At 47.3% G+C, this 20,037-nt stretch overlaps 1 protein-coding gene across 1 annotated transcript; it reads right to left on the reverse strand.

The window, feature by feature from the left end:
* Positions 1-645: 645 nt before the first annotated feature.
* On the reverse strand, positions 646-5,491 carry SOX12 (SRY-box transcription factor 12). The gene has a single exon (XM_032462039.1). The coding sequence runs from the start codon at positions 5,027-5,029 to the stop codon at positions 4,076-4,078; it is 954 nt and encodes a 317-aa protein (XP_032317930.1). The 5' UTR covers positions 5,030-5,491; the 3' UTR covers positions 646-4,075.
* Between the last annotated feature and the right edge of the window lie 14,546 nt (positions 5,492-20,037).

A 20,037-nucleotide genomic window follows, 5' to 3' on the forward strand; every position in this document is an offset into this window, starting at 1 on the left:
CTGCACCCCCGTGCCACCACCCTAGACCCCGCCCGCTCTGCCATACTTCCTACCCCTTTCAGCCGCTAGGGGTCCCCAGAGTCCACTTAAGCAGGTCTCTCCCCACCTTTCGCAGGTCAGAATCCATTTCCTTCTGAGATGGGAGGAACCAAAGTAACAGTAAACGGTCTTTCGAGTCCCATTTCCCCTCCCCCACGTCACCTGGGGGAAACTAAGGCCTGCAAAGGGGAGGAGCTTTGCCCAAGACCTGCAGTGCTCTAGCACCGTCTCCGGCCAGGCCTTTTACCCCGCCTTACCCCCTCCGAGGGCATTCTGAAGGACACGGGCCTTGAGCCTCCTTCTCTCCAGCTGAGGCCCGGGGAGCGACTGCGAATGAGAATGACAATGGCAGAGAGCTCGGGCGTGACTCATGGGCTAAGGCTGGAGTTTCTGATTGATGCCGACTGGAAAGGGTGGAAAGGGTGGAAAGGGCGCAGCCCGGAGGTTGGGGCTGACCGTATGGATGGAGAAGAGACCCCTCCTGAAGGCGAGGGATTCAGAGGTGCTTCGCTGTGGCTGCTTGGCCAGTGACCCCCTGCCCTTTGTCCAGCCCCTTCCACCCTCCGCCGCCGACTAGGTTCTCCACAAGCAGACACTGAGACTGAGTTTGGGGTGCAAGATATTTATTAGGGATAAACACCTGTGAAAAGAAGAGGGGCGCAGCAGGACTGGGTACAGAAGTCAAACTGCGCTGCTGGCCTGGCAAAGCCTCAGCCACCCTGGGAGGGCCCTGGTGTATTGGGGGGGGGGGTGCCCCTACTGCCCCTGACTGTGTAATGCAACCTTGAACTAAAGCGGCAGGCTTTTCTGCCTGTTCTCACTCAGACTCCAGATGCAGGGTGCCCTGGGAGAAGCAGCTCTCTTCCACACTTTCTCAACTCTTTCTTACAGGTTTCATTTTGTTTGTGGCCATCTTGCTTCCAATCACAGAGGCTAAGAGGAAGCACTCACAGTCATTCCTGCAGCCCCAGGGCCTCTTTCTATAGGTGCCCAGTCCTCCCAAACCTGCTCTGGTCCTCTTTTAAAGCATCTATGGGTGTCCCAGTCCCCTAAACCCTCTTTGAATGAGGTCTTCACACTTGGCCTTGATTCTTACTGGGGAAACAGGCTTTGTCCAACCTTAGGAATTCACCAGATCTGTCTGGTAGAAAAATTAGGGGTACAGGGGTCAGGGGTTAAGAAGTTTGGAAATGCCTTGGCCTCAAATTTCCAAAATACAGTGGTAAGAATCTCAAGGACAGGAATCGCTGTGGCTTCTGCTGCTCCACACCATCTATACCGGGGGTAGTTATGTGCCAGGCACTGGGACTAACCCCATTACGCCAGACTCTGAGCAGACAGCCTAGCATGATCTGTAGACCCAAACAGGGAGGGAGAGGCAGCACCCTGAAGTCACACTTCACCAGGAGACACAACCAAACTTTAGGGCCCTATCTCTGACCTTGGTTCTTTGGAGGCCCTTTACAAGTTTCCTCCTCTGAAAAAAAATGAAGCAATACAATTTATGAAGCACATGTTAGGTACTTCTCATCTCACACATCATTTTACTCTGTGAAGCAGATATTATCATCCCCATGTTAACACATATGGAAAGAAGAGTCAGGGTCAAGTTAACTTGCTCACGGTCACACAGGTGCTCAGTGGTGAAGCCAGGCTTTGAGCCCAGATATTGTGGCCTAACCCTGCTTCTTAATCCTCCTTTAGGGCAGGGTCAAACTGGCCCCCTTGTACCAGGTGTGCCTGCACAATTGTTTCATTTGGTCCACAAGGATGTAACAATATTTGAGTCAGCTTTCATTTTGAAATTGAGACGTTCACAGAAACATCCAGGTTTCCACCTTCTCTTGAAAAATCTAGCCCCCTGGCCTCAGTGTCACATTCCCACAGGGTCACAACTGGCAGGTGAGCAGCTGCTCCCCTGTAAGTGGCTCATGAAGACAATGTCTACCCAGGCTCTCTCATTCATTTCTGTTACCTGCCTGGCCTCTGTGGGGATGAGTCAGCCAACCTTAGCGAAGGCCAGGGAATCCTAAGATAGAGGGTACAGAGAGGCCTAGAGGGGCGGGTGCCTTCTTGCCCTGGAACCCCCAGCTCTTTCTGCATGATTTTAAATCACACGGACTTGAATCTGCCAAACTGTCTGGGGAGGGTTGAGGAAAGGCACAGACATGTAGAACCACAGGGCGAGATGGGGCAAATACACTTTATTCAGTCCTGGCAGAAGTCCTGCTGTGGGGCCAGTGCCCCAGATCAGAGGGACCCCTCCCCTCAGCTACAAGACTAGTTCTCCAAGACCACAGACAGTGACATCTTTTCACTCACATGACGTTTTCTGGGATTTTTCATTGTCTTTTTTGTTTTTCTTAAAAAAAAAAAAAGAGAGAGAGAGAGAGAAAAAGAGAGCGCGCGCGCGTGCGCGCGAAAAGGCCCAGAGCCGGAGCACCAAGCTTAAAGGAGGCAGCTGGTGGCTTTGTCAGCGACGGGAACGCGTGGGGCAGAGACCTGCAGAGACCCTGGGCAGGGGTCCCGGAGGACTCTGGGACCGTTTGTTCCTGAGATTTGTGTGTGTGTGAATGAGAGTGTGTGCACACCCGGGAGGGTGGACACACGCCGGTGAGATACAGGTAGTGAGGGCAAAGGGGGCGTGGGGAGGCCGGAGGGGCAGGGCTTTAACAGGGAGCTGGAGTATGAGGGGTAACAGCATCAGGGGCAGGGTTTCGGAGAGCACCCCGAACTGGACATATCTTCCTCCTATAGCAGCGCTAGGCGCAAATGGCCCACCACTACTCTGACACTCCCTTCAGTCTCACTGGCCCAGTCGATGGTCTCTCTCAAGCCGGGTGCTTTAAAGTGGGGCTCGTCTTGTTACTCCATCGGCTATCATACCTCAGTCTCAACCCCACAGTACCATTGTGTCTCAGATTCTCCCACTGAATACTGTCACTGGAGGCAGAGGGACCTGGGTGAAAGTAAGGGGCTTGGGGAAGAAGCCCAAGTGGGGAATGTGCCCTGATACGATACGGCACTTCCGGGGGGTGGGGAGCAAAAGGACCCTGTCCCCAAACGAACTGCTACATGTCCCAGTTCTGAGTTTTCTTTTCCTCTCGTGAAGGGTTTTCCCAAGAAAGACCCCAATTCCCAGGTGAGGGAAAGAAAGGGACGTTTCTGGGAACCAAGATAGGCTGTAGAGGCAGTCAAGCAGTCGGTGTGTGGGGGTGGGGGTGCACGTGGGTCTGGGAGACCCCGTAAGGTAAAAGGGGCTATGCCACTTGGGAGAGTTCCAAGCTCCAAACCAACCCTTTCGGGCCGGCTTGTCTCTTTCTCCCCCTTCCGAGTGCTCCTCCCATTAAGGCAGTGACGCCCCGTCGGGCTGAAAGGAAGCCGTGGCTCCTGGATCAAAAGATTTCTCAGGATCGCTCTATATCCGCCCCTCTTCTTCCCGGAGCGACTGACAGAGGCGTGCGGTTCGTCCCGGACTAGCCCCCTCCTCCCAAGAAGCATTAAGCATGCGCGAGAAGGGGGCGGGTCCCAGCGCTCCAGGGGGAAAAAGGAGCGTGCCCCTCCCCCTCCCCGAGAGGGAGGGGCATGGGAGGAGGGCGCGGGGCCGCCCAGCTGCAGCGCCCCTCTAAACAAGGGAAGAGGCCGGCTAGGCGAAGGCGGAGGCGGAGGGAGTCCGGAGCAAGGGCAGGGGCGTGTCCTCCGGCCACGAGGAGGGGCGTGTGCAAAATGGGGGAGGGGGACAGGTCTCTAGAAGAGGACATGAGGTGTATCGGAGGGGGGCTGGCTGCTGGTGGCTGTGCGGGAGGGGGCAAGATGGGGAGGAGCTTGGATGTCGGGGAAAGGATGGGGGTTGGGCTGCCTTGGGGTGTGTCTGCGGGGGAGGGGCATGTCTGCATTTGGGGGGATGGGCACGTCTAGGAGGGGGGAGGCTGCGCGGGAGATGGGGTGCCAGCCTCGGCCTCCGAGGGGCCCCAATACCTGATTCCTGTATGTAAACAGCTGGTTTGGGGGCGTGCGCGCCCCGCTGACGGTGGGCTCAGTAGGTGAAAACCAGGTCGGCGATGCTAGACGGGCGCCAGTCCCCTGCGATCATCTCGGTAACCTCAGGGGTGCAGTAGTCCGGGAACTCGAAGTGCGAAGTGCCCGAGGCGGGTGGCAGGTCCGGGTCGCGGTCCAGGGCGCTGCAGTCCAGGCCGGCGGGGCCAGGGGGCATTCTGGACAGAAAGCCCAGCGACTCCTCCCCCGACGCCACCGTCTCCTCTTCGCCTTCCTCCGCTGCCGCTACCTCCTCCTCCTCTTCCTCCAGCTCCTCGTCCTCCGACGGAGTCGGGGAGGCGGCTGTGACAGCCGGCCCCTCGCCCGACGGCCCCTGGGCACGCTCCGCTGGTCCCCTGGCGGCCCGCCCTGCCGGGACCATCCTCCACAGCTCTCGCCCGGGGGTCTCGACCAGGCGCACTTCCAGCAGCTCCTCCTCGTCGTCCTCGTCGTCGTCCTCTGGCGCCGCCGCGCCGCCCCCCAAAGGCCCTCCCGCCGCTCGGCGGCCCCCGCGACCAGGCAGCTGCGGCCCGGGCTTGAGCCGGCTGCCGCCACTGCCACTGCTGCCGCTGCCGGGGGGGCGGGGCCGCGCCTTGGCGGGCGCCCCCTTGCTCTTTTTGCGCGGCCGGTACTTGTAGTCCGGGTAATCCGCCATGTGCTTGAGGCGCAGCCGCTCCGCCTCCCGCACGAACGGGATCTTCTCCGAGTCCTGCAGCAGCTGCCAGCGGCGGCCCAGGCGCTTGGAGATCTCGGCGTTGTGCATGTCGGGCCACTGGTCCATGATCTTCCGCCGTTCGTGCTGCGACCACACCATGAACGCGTTCATCGGTCTCTTAATGTGGCCGCTCGGGGTCTTGCACCAGCCGGGCTCACGCGCCCCCTCCTCAGCCGGCCCGGGCCCCGGGGGCGGCGGCCCGCCGTCCCGCTTGGCCCTCGCGCCCCGCTGCTGCACCATCGTGCCTGGGCCCGGGGCCGCTAGACGCCGCCGGGGGCCGTCCGCATCCTCCGCGGCTGGGGGTGGGGGAGGAGGCAGCAGCGACGGAGGGGCGGCCCCGCCCCGCAGCTCGGCCCGGCCCCCGCGAGATGGGGAGCGAGGAGCTGGGTGCTTGGGCCCAACGGACGGCGGGGGGAGAAGGTCAGCGGCGCGGTCTCAGGCGGGCTCGGCGCGCCCCCGCCGCCTCCGGCAAGTTGCGCCCTGCTGCACGCCACACATTGTTTTGCGGGGGCAGAGGAATTGCACCCCCGGGCCCCCGCGGGCTCTTCTCGCAGCCTTCTGCTCGGCCGCGGCCGGCGCGCGCCGCTCCCCGCCCCGCCGTCTTCCAGTCTCTTTCTCCCCGCGCGGCCCCGCCGGCGCGCGCGCCACCCCTCCCCCTCGCCGTCTGCGGGCCGCTGCGGCGCGCGCGGGGCCGCCCCGTGTAAACACCGAGGTGCCCGCTAGGGCTGCGGCCGGGCCACGCCTCGCGCTCGGGCCGCGCGTCACCCGTTGCTGGGCAGAGAACCTGGTATTTGCATCTCCCAATCGCTGCCTGCCGAAGCGGGGCGGGGCTCGGGCTGCGGGGCTGGGCGGTCTCGCGGCTGGGATTGGGGGTGTCGGATGAGGTCGGTTTCTTTTCTTAGGCTTAGGAAGAGCGGCAGGGTGGGGAGACGCCGAGCGTGCTTCCCTATCTGGCTCCGAAAGCTTGTCTCCGCCCCGCGCAGCCTTTGAAATTTTAGCTTACTCAGTGACACCTGCAGCCAGGTAGGACCTCCGCTTTCTTCTCTTTCGGGGGCGTCTTTTTGGACAGCCCCAGAACAGAAAGTGGGGGGCGCAGGCTCAGGAAAGCTCCTCAAGGAGACAGATTTATCGTGTCATCGATGAAGCCCCTGCCTAGTACACACAGGGTCTAGCCACGTAGGGTCTCAAGAAATGCTTTTGAGCCCAACGAACCGAATCTCTTAAATATTTTTTTTTCTCGTTTGAGGCTCCACGAAAGTCCTGAGAAAGAAGGGAATATGACGCCCACTTCCAGGTACGAAAAACCAAAGATTTGTAGACTAGGGCTCAAATCCTAGGCTAGTGGTCCCAGCTCTTTCTTCTCTCAGCGCACCAAGGGACCGGGCCAAGGGTCTGGAGCAGGGCGGACTTCCCGCCTTCAACAGTACTCGTGAGAGGCTCGAGGATGAATGGGTGCCCCTTTCCCAGGTCCCACCCCACACCGCAGCCAGCCTGGTGCCAGGTTAGGGCGCGATGCCCCTCCCGAGTCTGGAGAAGCAAGCGCGGGCACGGGGGCGGAGCCAGGCCCAGGGGCGTGTCTGGGACGCACGCTCGAGGCGCGTGGCGGGGAGGGGCTGCGCGCTCCCAGCTCACCACGTGTGAGCCCGCTCAGGCACTGCGGGGCGGGTGCTGCCCCTTGGGGAGGTCACCTTCACCGCGTCTTGAGCCTGGGCGATGGGAGGGGGCGCTGAAGCATCCCACCGAGGAATCAGGAGCTGGGAGAGGTCGGGATGAGGGTCTCTAAGGTAGCATTCCGTTGGGGCATAGTGGGCAGTGACCGGGTCGGGAGGTACTTGTCTCAAGCCGTCGACCTTACCCACCTCTGGGCGAGCCGAAGGTGAGAGCCTAGCCCGAGGGTATGGGATGGGGGAGGAAGGGCCGAGGTGTAGCTCCGCAGAAGCGGGGGGCGGGCTGATGCTTTGAGGGTCCGGGAGGGAAATTGGAGCTTAGCCTGCTGGAGGGGACGATTCTTAAAGGCACAGGGCGCTCGTAAGGAGAGGGCCCTGCTCCCCTGACTACATGGTTCCTCCGGCGACTTATTGGACGCTGAGATCTGGAGATCCACGGGTTTGAACCCTCACAACGGTATCCTGGACGATTCCATCTCGATAGAGTCAGAATTTCTGTGTTCATATCCTGGTGCCTCCTTTTGCTTATCGTTAAAATAGTTTGAAAAAGCAGTTTCTTCCTCATATGGTTGTTTTATAAATTAAATGGGATAATGGATGTAAACCCATCCCTGACACCTAGTAAGTGCTCAGTAAATATTACTTATTCAAGGACTCAGGCCACCACCAGCCTAGAGACATCAACTTAATAAGAAGAAAAATAGGCAGGGGCGGGGATGGATTTAACGTTTCAGAAAAGGTATCAAAGTAGTGATCCTGGGGAAAATAAAAGCTTTTTTTGAATTTTCTAACATTCTTACACTTCTCTCACTTAATATTTATTTATTTGTTTACCCTCCCCGCCTAATACTTATCTTGAATGGCATAGGGTGGGCACTGCCATCTTTTCAGTGCTTAGGGCCTCCGAAAGGTCTTGCTCTGGCCCTGCAGCTGCTGCGTTGTTGTTGTTGTTGTTGTTGTTGTTGCTGCTGCTGTTGTTGCTGTTGTTTTTGCTGCTGTTAAAATTTCAAGTCCTGGCCTCCTGGATATTCCTCAAACACTGAAGGCTTGGGCCCACCTCAGGGCCTTTGCACATGCTGTCTCCTCAGCCAGGAAAACTCTTCAACCCCCATTCCCGCATCGCTAGTCCATCTCATTCTAGCCCCAGCTCACTCTCCAGAGAGGCCTGCCCTGACGACCACTCTCTGCTGTTCCCCACCCATTCCCATGCATCTCAGGTACACAGAATTGCTGCTCTGTGACTTTTTTTTTAAATCATTGTCCATGATTGGCTCACTTTATGTTTATATGTATTTATTTACATATAATAAAAACCAGTGAAATCAGCAACATTGATAATAACCTACCTTCCCCTGTCCCCATCCCATTCCCTGCTTTCCTTCATCTGATGTAATGTCTATCCTGAGTTTTCCCTTACATTTTTTAAAAATGTTAAACTTTTTTTTTAGCTTAGCAGCTTTATTGAAATATAATTCACATACCATACTATCCACTCATTTAAAGTATACAATTCAATGGCAAATTAATGGAGTTGCACATCCAACAGTATGATCGATTTTAGGATATTTTCATCATCCCCCAAAGAAACTCTGTGCTCATTAACTCCTTCAGCTCCTCTACCTCCATCTCCAGCTCTACTGCCTTTGCTGTAACCCCTAGATCTAGACAACCATAAATCTACTTTCTGTCTCAATAGATTTGCTGCAGCCATTTGACTTTCCCATCAGCAGTGTATGAGGGTTCCAATTTCTCCTTTCTCTTATTTTTAAAAATATGTTTTCTTAAAATATATTCTCTTGCTTTTAGCTTTATCAAAAGGCTAGCAAGCTGTATGTAATACTCTGGTATTTACTTTCTTACTCAATATTACAGTGCTAAGATTTATCTAAATTATTGCACCTATATGGAGTTTGTCCACTTTCCACTGCAAGAATATACCACAGTTTTTCTACCTGGTGTCATGTCCATGGACACTGTGGTTATTGCCAGGTTTTTGCTCTTATGAACAGTGTTCCTGTTAACAATCCTAAATGTATTCCTGGTGCTTAAGTGCAGGAAGCTCTCCCAGGTGTCTTATGGAACGTGTGGTGGCTGCATATGAGGATGTGTAAATGCTATCTTTGACAAAGTGATGTCAAACTCCTGAGTTTACTTTTCCATCAGCAAAATAGAAGAGATTGCCCTCATCCACATCCTGTCCAAAGTTTGGTACTGTTAGACAACTTAATTTTTCCTTGCATTGTTCTAACTCATCACTCTTTCTATTTTCTTCATAGCACTTACCACATTCTGGAATTATTTTATTTGTTCACTTGTTTTTTGCCCGTGTCCTCTCCACTGGAATGTCAGCTCCAACAGGGCAGAGATTTTTGTCTGTTTTGTTTACTGCTTCATCCCTTGGAGAGTGCCTGGCACACAGTAGGTGCTCAATTAATACTTGTTAAATGAATCGAAGTCAGTGCTCTATCATGAGTACATTCAAATTCCTGTGGGAGCCCAGCGAAGGGAGTAAAATTTTGGAAACCCCCAAAACTCCAGTCTGCCACTGAGATGTGGTTATCACCACACACAGACTGCCCTGAGTCCTTTTAAATGGGTGCCTCAGAGTCTACCTTGCAGGCCACAGGAGTTCAAGGCTGGGCTTATCACCAAGTTGTTCAGTTCAAACTACGGTAATTAAGATGGTGAGGTTCTTGGAGCGAAGCTAACCACCGATGCCCCCACTGTCCAGGCCACCATCTTCTCTTATCTGGGTACCTGCCCAGCCTCCTTTCTGGTCCCTGTACCCACCAGGTCTCCTTCCATTCCATTCTCCTCCCTGAAGCCAGAGTTATACGGTGTTTTTCTCAGGCACAAGTCTGATTATGTCTCTTCCCCTTTTAAAAACCCTTGAGTGGTTTCCCCAGTACTCTCAAGAGAAACACCAGACTTTCTCCTGACCCGTGAGTCCTGCTCACCTATCTGACCTCCTCTCCTGATTTCGCAGGCTCGAGCCAGTTTCTAGTCACGTAGGTCTTGTTTCAGTTTGTGGAACAAGCCAAGCTGCCTCCCCAAGCGGGGTGTTCCCTCACCCTTTCCAGCTCTCCCGCCTCCGTTGCTTCCTTATAGCTCAACTAACTACGTGTTCCCTTTCTTCAGAGCACCAGTGGCCTCCCTAGCTTATTTGACACTTGGGACAGAAAAGTTTTTAACACCCACCTCCTTTAAGTAACATTATTTTCTATAACAATCATGAAATACAATGGATAAATACTAATGATCACAGCCGGAAAGGAAATGCAGATGGTGAACATATTCTTTTATTGAACTTTGTATATGTAATGTCAGTAAAAAGAAATATTACAGTCCAAAAAAAGGAAAAGAGTACTGGATCAATACTTTTCAATTAATATATTTCTCTGAAAACAAAAAGAAAAAAAAAACCTACATAGTGGTCCATTGCAATAATAATTATGTTACATTGCATTAATTCCATTACAGTTTAAAAACAACAAAACACTTCAGAAATAAGAATCAATTTTAATAATAAATGTGATTCAAATTCGGTAAAATATAATTGGGCAATAATACTAATATGATATACTGTTTTACTAAATAAGAAAATTTGTAGTAACCACACTCTGTGCAGTTCACTCTTTGTTTCACTGTTTTAAATTTTAAATACAAAAGCTTCAAAAAAGAAAGCTTCAAGTGGTCACATAGAATGACAGAATTGAAGCAAATCAAGTTCTTGTGCTTCAGCTTCTTAATCACTGTGCTGTCATTGTTTATTTTGAATCTATTGTTTAAACACAGCCATATGTTGTACCAAAGGGGCCAGAGACACAAGTACTCCGGAAGTGAGCTTGAACAATTCCGGACTGTTATAAACTTATTCTCAAAACTAACGCGTACAGCTATGTCTGACTTGGTGTGCGTTAGGGGCTGAATGTGTAATTGGGAGTAACTGAATTACCTTCCTTGTAGGCTATGATTTTTTTTAGTGTGCAAGTAATTCAAATATGCTGATTTGAAGTTTACAGATAGATCATTAAGACTCAAGGGAGACCAACAACTTGATTTTCAGGGAGGTGGTTTTATCCCTGACATAGTTTAGAATTGAGGGCACGTGGTAATAATAAAATGCAGACTGACTTTCAACGAGTTTTATTGTTTTCAAATTCTCTGCAGACAGTACACCCTCTCATTGCCTGCAGAGCTTCACTTGGAACACCAGGGCAGAGCAGCAGTTCCATGAGATCAGAGGACCCACCTGATCGCCACTCTCCCCAGCACCTAGCAGATCTTGGTGCAACACATCTCAGTATCTGTTCAATGAGGAAGGAGCCAGCTCAGGTTTGGGCGTGGCTGTCCAGACACCATCATGCAACTCTACCCACCCCAGCTGTACCTAGCTCCAAAACATCAGACTCTGAACTGGCATGGTCCTCAAAGATGTTCATAATAGAGAAAACAATATGAACAAGGTAATTTGGTTTTTGATTCATCTAAGTGTCTTTAAAAAATACAGAGATTATGATCATGTGTATGATCATACACATTAGTGTATGTGTATATACATTGAGTGCATATGTGTATATACATTATAGGGCTCTTACTGAGTAACAATATAGAACTGCACATGTGGCTCTGGAGCACTTAAGTATGGCTAGTGCAAATTGAAATGTGCTGTAGTGCAAAATTCTCACTGGTTTTCAAATACTTAGCATAAAAAATGTAAAATATTGCAGTAATATTTTTCTATCGATTATATGTTGAAATTGTAACATTTTGGACATATTGGGTTAAATAAAGCAAGTTAAAATCAATTTCCTTTGTTTCTTTTATTTATTTATTTTGTACCTTTTGGCTTCTGGAAAATTTAAAATAACACACATGGCTTGCATTATATTTCTAATGGATGTTACTAATATAGAAGATGGAGGGCTTTCTCATCTTTACTTGGCAAAATTAAAAGCTGGCAATCTTTTTCCCACCTCCAACTTTTTAAATGCATGGTTTTTTTAGAGGAGGGAGGATTTTTTTTTTAACTTCTCTGTGAAATCCCAAAGTCTTAAAGATCTTGATGGAATTCCGGGTTGCCAATCCATGAGATGCAGTTTGAGACTCAGAGAAACACAAGGCAGAGAGGAGAGACCAACTGGGACATGTTCACGGGGAGAAGACTGGACAGCGTCAGTCATTTTAGCAGCACCAGCAGAACTGATGGAATTGGGGAATAATCAGATTGGGAGAGGGAAGGGGAAGGTGACTAGATGGAAGAGGGGATTTTATCTGGATAGTAGGTTCCATCTGGTGACTCAGATCACACCCCACTGGTACATCGCCACATTTCCTCCTGGAGTATAATCCTTACCCCCACAACCTGACTCTAAAATTCACTAGACTTTTTCCTTTGGGGATGATCATATAATTTATCATGAAAGGGGACACTATTAATAATTATGCTGGAAGAACAGAAATAAACTGAGACTGCCTGGGTAAACTGGGAAGGAAGTCATCCTCATCTTATTGGCTAAATATAGTGGACTCCCATAGATGACTGAGAAGTCAAGCATAGAAATACTGGGGCTTTAAGCAATAAGCAATCAAAGTGTCTGGGATTTGAAGTCAAACTTTGTTCAATGTTAGTCTTTAGGGAGTTACTTTGACTTATTTGCCTCAGTTTCCTCATCTGCAACATGGGAGAGTAATTAGTTCAGGACATGGGACATGGTAAAGTTTCAATGAATGGTAGCTATAACAAAAGCATCAACAAAAATACTCTATTATGTATCTTCTCTTTTTTTAAAAAAAAAAAGGCACAAAAACTATAGAGACAGCAAAAGGATCTATGATTGCCAGGGTTTAGGGGGAGTGCGTTGAATAGGTGAAGCAAAGGGGACTTTTTAGGGTGGTGAAACTCTTCTGTATGATACTATAATAGTGGATACAGGACCTTATTTATACATTTGTCAAAATCCATAAAACTGTACAACAGAAAAAGTGAACCTTAATGCACGAAAATTTTAAAAAATCATTTAGAACACTGGGAGAATCCAAAAATGAAATGTGGGATGTGACAAACCAATCAAATTGTGTTACAAATATATGAAACAACCTCACTGAAGGGGGTGGGGGAAAGGGTGTTGACTTAAGTAACTTTAGAAATGAGTGGAGTCTGTAAAACTAAAAACAAAAGAAAGTATACAGAACTACTGCTCCAGTTGATAGTTTCCCACAGGGGTTTGGGTGAACAATGCTGATTCTGATTTATATATACTGGAATTCAACAATTAAGTGGGTGGATGGTGGATGGTGGGAGCCAGGTTTCTCACTGCTGGAGTGGGAATTTACAGATAAGCAAGGGGAGGAGGCTAGAATGAGTCATGTGGTAATGGATTAGAGTTGAAAATATAAATAGGATCTTATGTTTAGATTAACATAGATACAGATGGTTACACATAGAAATATTCATAGATATGCCTATATGCATAGGTTAGTATACACATCTACATTTCTCTATTCTGTTAGTTGAGAAGGCTTAAAAGAAACAACACCCCAGTAGCAATGAGCACAGTTAGCACCAAGATCTTGGTTTTTAATACCATTCTCCAGTAGGAGGAATCAGGGCTTTTGAGAAACAGCTGATTCTAGGACTGATGCAGGGAATATACAAGATGAGTCTGGGACATCATAAAGTAAGGAAGGCTCCAGAACAGCAACAAAAAGGTATGTCAAAGGGACAGAGGAGCCAACTAAATAAAAGAGCTCCCACGAGCCAAATCTGGAGCAATTTGAGCAACAAAATTAAGTACTACTGGATTATAACCTAAACTATGAATAGGTATTTATGAGTCCACTGATGTAAATAAATAGAGGAAAAGAAACATATCCTCAGTACAGAAAAATTCCAAATAACTTACGCAGATACCACACCTTCAAGGGGATAGAACATGTCTCCCCACTCAAGTGTGGGCTAAGCACAGCCACTCCCTTCCAAAGAGGAAACCATGAAAGGGAGTGAAAGAAGAGTAACTTTACAGTGGAGAAATATGACAAACAGTACCTCAGCCAGTTGATCAAGATCAACATTAATAATGAAAAGTCCTGTTGATGTCTGAGAAACTGCCCCAGCCACGAAGAACCTAAGGAGACATGAAATAAATGCAACGTGGCATCCTGGATGGGATCCTGGGATGGAAAAGGGGTATTAGGTAAAAACTGAGGGAATATGAATAAACTATGAACTTTTAGTTAATAATAATGTATCAATATTCATTTATTAATTGTAACAAATGCACCATATTACTGTAAAATATTGATAATAGAGAAAACAGAGTGGGTAGGGAATGTAGGAACTCTGTATTATCTCTGCAATTTTTCTGTAAATCTAAAACTGTTTTAAAAAATAAAGTTTATTTTTAAAAAGACGGCACAGGGTTTTAAGAACACATTTAGTTTATTTAGATTTTAGAGTGTTAAACACAACCTGCCTTAAAAATGGAATTTCTTCAATGAAGTAAGAAATATTCATTTATCCTACAGCTTTAAAATGTTTTGAATCTGGGAATTAAATTGTCTAATAAAAGTAGGCTACCAATTACTTAGGTCAATGTCTCATGAACTCAGCATCAAAAATTTAGCGTCTTTAACTTGTATTTATTTGAAATACAAACAAGTAAAGATACTAGTTCCTCGATAATTTTAAATTAGATGAAAATACCTATAATGAAAGAAATCCACATAGAGCAGATATCAACCCCACTGCCTAAAGTTTCATTGCCTAAAGTTGTTTTAGTATAAAATGACATATATTTTATTGTGTAATTGGAGCAGTTTTGTTCTCCTTAAATAAAATACCAGCCAAAGATTATTCAGGCTGCAACTGACAGAGGCGTTACTGCTAGTTCCTTCTAATTTGGAGAATTCCTTTTTTTGAAAAATCGAATCTTGTTGCTACATTGAATCTAGAAGAAGAGCAGGGTCGAAGCTCATTGGTGGTATCTCAGGACGGAGGGCAGGACTCAAAGACAAGGGACTTGCCCATTGGTGGGCTGCCGGGCAGCTGGGATGGAGCTGGCAGCCCATTGGCTGCGTCGCTGGAGGATGGTGTAATGGACCGCCAAGGCCTGTGCAGCTGGTTTCTACGGCAACCGAGGCTTGAAAGAGCCACTCAGATTTCGGCATTCGCTCCTAACTCCCCCCTTCCGGAGGGGGATGGGCGGCCTGGATTTGCAGGCTGGTGGAGGAGGCGTGGGGGCTGGGAGTTAAGGGGACAGGGCTTTCTTCTGACCAAACCAACCCAGCAAAGCAACACTTGAACCGGGTTCGAGGAATCTGGCCTGTGTGCGCACTGGAAAAAAATCAGACAAACAGAAAGCCGTAAAGAAGATAGAAAAATGCCCTATAATTTCATCCTCCCTTGACTTCTCCATTGGTAACATTTTGCCTGTGAACGAACACAAAGTCTGGCACAGAGTAGGAACGCGATGCTTAGTGGGAGGGAGAAAGAGAGGAAGGGAAGAAGGAAGAGAAGGAGAGAGGGAGGGAGGATCCATGATGTGGACAACGTGGCGTGAGACAAAGTGCCCGCCATGTGGGGCCAGAAGTCCACAGACGGCCCTGAGGGGGGATGACAGACTTGGGTATGGGGTCTTGAAGGAGAGATGGGTCGCAGGCGCACTGGAAGGAAGGAGGGGGCGGCATTTGGGAGACCTGTCTCTGCAGTAGGACCCCCGGGTTCATAGCCCCGCGATCTCTGCTGCTTACCAGAAGCCAGTGCTTCAACTCTCCAGTTCCCAGCGTCTTTGTGTGTGGGGACTGATAAACAAACAGTACCCATTTCAATGAGTTGGTGTCAGAACTGAGTTGAGATCATGCATGTCAAGTTCTTAATACAATGCCTGAAACAGTCAACTGCAGTCACTAGCTGCTATTATCATAACTGAAGGAGTAGGATTTGATGAGATGGAGAGAGTAGGGGATTATCGTTATGGGTTTGGGTAAGGAGGGAGGAGGGAGGAGCAGGCTGGAACTCCTACAAAAGAGACCAGTTTGGATGTCATATAGATCATGGGAGGTGAGAGCCAGAGGGCAAAAAGGAAAAGATAATGAGAACAGCTACTGTTTACTGAGGGCCTGGCACTCTGCCAAGTCCTCCACATGAATTTTTATTTCATTTTCTCACCAGCCTTGATCAGACAGTTATCCTTAAACCCATTTTTCTAACAAGGAAACAGGCCCAGAGAGATTATATGGCTTGTCTGAGCTAAGAAATGACACAACCAAACAGGGGCATTTGTGGTATCCAGGACAAGAGTGCAATTGGAGGTCCAGATAACATGTCTCTCCAGTTAGAAGTGATTCATCAGTCTAATGTGTTAAATAAAATATGTCCTATTCTCCTTCATGGGTCTACCTTTCAATAACCTCAAAAGCCAGGTTCAAATTAGAATTCCAGGGCCCTTGAAATTCTGTGTCAGAATGTGTTGGCCCAAGGAGGGCAACCCCCTGGGTCCTTCATCCAATCCTTGTCCAGCTACCTCCCATCCCATCAGCGAGGGACGTGGAATGCATGAGTGGACACCCCAGCCCCCACACCGAGCTGTCTCTTTCAGAGACCTACTTTGAGACCTAAGTCTCAGGTCTGTAAGGTGTGCATCAGGCCCGTAGCTGAGATGGACCCAGGGTTGAGGCCCACAAAGGCTCTAAATGAACTTTGGGATATTTTGGAAGGGAATTTTGGGGTTTCAGAGAATGTTCTAGAACAGGAGGGCAACAGACTCTGGGTGGGCAGTTCCTCTAGTGCCTACAGAGTCCCACTCCACCTCCTGGGGAGGGGCAGGGCTCAGGGCTGGAGCTACTCTTGGCAGGGATAAGGGAGTGTGTTGAAGCCAGGCCTTCACAATCCAGGAGCCTGGCACTCTCTCTGTATGCTTACAGTGCCAGGGGACAGGCAGGCTAAGTTTCAGTGATATGCCCCCAGAGAAGTGCAGGAAGATGGGCCTGACCTCCAGGCTGAAGTAAATCTTTATCAAAGGTGAGAAGACCAAAGGAGTGAATTTACTTTTTGAAGATGAATAAATAAGCCCTTATTCAATAGAGAGTCAGTGACAGGTGTGCTAAGGAATACTTTGTGTATCATTTTAAAAGGACAGGTAGGCACATATCCTGATACGTAACTTCAGCCAAATAATTTCTAGATCATTCATGCAATAAATATTTATTGCGATTTTACTATATGCCAAGCTGAATGTTGGAGCTACAACAAAGGGCAAAACAGTCATGTCTCTGCCCTCTGGGGGCTCAAAATTGAGACAAAGAGGCAAATGTTAATCAAACCATGGCGTACACAGTACATAAACACATCATTATACCTGCAGTGGCTGCTAAAAGGAGGGAAGAGTGTAAGAGATGTCTGGTCTAGAAGATTAGGGAAGGCTGCTGTCAGGAAATGACATTAGAGCTGAGCACCAGGGGAGGTAAGGGTTAACCACGGGTCTGGGAGGGTGAATTCCTGGAATGACTAGCAGGAGCCCAGCAGGGGTGAGGGGGTGAGGCCCAGAGGAGGCTGGGCCAGGCCGGCCTGGAGGGCTCCAGGGAGGACACAAAGTCTTTGAAGGTCTTTAAGCTGGGGCTTAATGTGATCAAATTTCATTTTGGGGACAATTTTCCTGGGTTGAAGGAGGCCAAGTTTGGAAGCAGGGAGATCAGTGAGTCGGCTGCTCTGGAGTCTTGAACTTTCCCATCAAAATTTCTTATTTTTAAAGAGGGAGGAAATGGACTCCTGTTTCTGCAGAGTCCACAGGAATTTCTTTGAAGTCTTGTGTTTTGCACTTATTTTTATTGTTAAAAACATTTCTTGGGGGGTCAGAGATAATACATGAAATGGTTAAAAACAAAAGCCTCCCTGCTCCACCCTGCCCCAGGGGTACACCCTGGAAAATAAGTTTTCTTTCCATCCCAAATCCCAAAGAGCTAGTTCTTCTCAGAAGCTACAGCAGTGACCAATTTCACTAATATCCTTTCAGAGTTATTCTATACATAAATGAACATACGGATATATTTATTTCATCATTTTAAAATGTAATATGTATGTCAAATCATCACATTGTACATTTTAAATATCTTATAATATTATTTGTCAGTTTTACTCAATAAAGCTGAAAAAAAAATAAAATTAAAATGTAAAGAGTAGCATACCATTTCCTGCTTTGTTCACTTTAAAATATCTTAACCTTAAATGTAAGACATGATACCATAAAACTCCTAAAAGAGAACATAGGCAAAATATTCTCTGACATAAATTGTAGCAATGTTTTCTTAGGTCAGCCTCCCAAGGCAAAAAAAATAAAAGCAAAAATAAACAAATGGGACATGATCAAACTTACAAGCTTTTGCACAGCAAAGGAAACCATAAGCAAAACGAAAAGACAACCAATGGAATGGGAGAAAATTTTGCAAACAATGCAACTGACTGGGACTTAATTTCCAAAATATACAAACAGCTCAATATCAAAAGAACAACCAACCCAATCAAAAAGTGGGCAGAAGACCTAAATAGACATTCTCCAAAGACATACAGATAGCCAATAGGCACATGAAAAGATGCTCAACATTGCTAATTATTAGAGAAATGCAAATCAAAACTACAATGAAGTATCATCTCACACCAGTCAGAATGGCCATCATCAAGAAGTCTACCAAAAATAAATGCTGGAGAGGGTGTGGAGAAAGGGAACCCTCCTACACTGTTGGTGGGAATGTAAATTGGTGCAGCCATTATGAAAAACAGTATGGCAGCTCCTTAAAAAACTAAAAATAGAGTTACCACATGATTGAGCAAGACAAAAACTCTAATTTGAAAAGATACATGCATCCCAATATTCACAGCAGCGCTATTTACAATAGCCCAAACATGGAAGCAACCTAAGGGTCCATCAACAAATGATTGGATAAAGAAGATGTGGTATATATATATAATGGAATACTACTCAGCCATAAAAAATAATGAAATAATGCCATTTACAGCAACATGGATGGATGTAGAGATTATCATACTAAGTGAAGTAAGTCAGAGATAGACAAATATATGATATCCCTTATATGTGGGAATCTAAAAAAAAGTATACAAATGAACTTATTTACAAAACAGAAACAGACTCACAGACATAGAAAATAAACTTATGAGTACAAAAGGGGAAGGGGGGAAGGATAAATTAGGAATTTGGGATTAACAGATACAAACCACTATATACAAAATACATAAACAACAAGGACCTACCATATAACACAGGGAACTATATTTAATATCTTATAATAATCTATAATGGAAAAAGATCTGAAAAAGAATATGTTAATCACTTTGCTGTACACCTGAAACTAATACAATGTTGTAAATCAACCATACCTCAATAAAAAATTAATAAATAAATATAATGTCTTAAAGATTGTTTCATATTAATACACATATTCTTTTAATAGCTGTTCTTTTTAACAGATGCATATAAATAGTTACACTATTTACAGCCTATATAACTATTATTGATAGATAATTGATAGATAACCAGGTTGTTTCCAGTCCTTGGTGCTGCAAGTAATGCTACAGTGAACATCTTGAAACATACATCTTTGTGCATGTGTCCAACTTCAGCTATAGATTCATTTCCTATAAATGATTGCTGTGTTAAAGATTATGTGAATTTAAAATTTGAAGAGAAAGTGCCAAACAAACTGCTTTCCAAAGATGTTGGTCCATGTTTTAAGTCTGCAAAGTTTGCATTCTCCTCCATAATGTATCTGTTTATTTTCATGAAACACGTCCTTCCCCAAATATTCTTTGCCATATTGACTAGCCAGCAAGTCATGCTGTATGGAGCCACTGGCTTTGTCCAGGTCTGGTAACACTCTTGTGGGATTCCACCTTAAACTTGGTATGATCTGACTCCTGCTCTCCCTCAGCTTCCTCCTGTACCACCCCAGCCTCCACCATACTGACTTCCTCCTGGTTGCTCTTTGTTGGCCATATCTGGAGTTGACTTGAAGCGATGTAATGGGCACTCTGGTGGAAAATAAGGTCCCAAAGGATCCCTGAAGCCTCTTGTAAAAGTTGTACACTAGGCTGTCTCTCCAGAGCAATTAGGGAGCCCTAGAGGGAGTAAAAGAGTCAGAGTGCTAGGTGGCATTTTAGGAAGATTATTTGTTCCTTAGTCTGCTTCTTTCTTCCAACACTCAAAACAGCCTTCACCAATGACCTCCACATTATTCAATCCAGTGGGCAGTCTTCAATCCTGACTTCCAAATCTTGACATTTGTGAAGGCCAATTTTCCTTGACCTCTTGCATCACTTGAGAGTTGTTAATCCCTGCCGCTTGTAGCTAGTCTCCCTTGGTTCATGTGTCTCTACGCTCCTGTTTTCCTTTTCCCTTTCTGGCTGTCCTTTATTAGTTTGTCACGATCTCCTTTTCCATCAGGGAAAACTGTCCCATGTCAGAGTTGTGTAAGATATGATCTAAGCTGATATAATCTTTCTCTCCTACTCTTTTTCTCATGACCTATTAGGAGATTGTAAAATCAATTTAGTGGGTCATATAAGCATTT

This window comes from Camelus ferus, chromosome 19 (assembly GCF_009834535.1).
Source record: "Camelus ferus isolate YT-003-E chromosome 19, BCGSAC_Cfer_1.0, whole genome shotgun sequence".
Taxonomy (NCBI): Eukaryota; Metazoa; Chordata; class Mammalia; order Artiodactyla; family Camelidae; genus Camelus; species Camelus ferus.

Excerpts from the sequence above, each read along its gene's own strand:
- SOX12 (XM_032462039.1), bottom strand. The coding sequence starts at position 5,029 with ATGGTGCAGCAGCGGGGCGCGAGGGCCAAGCGGGACGGCGGGCCGCCG.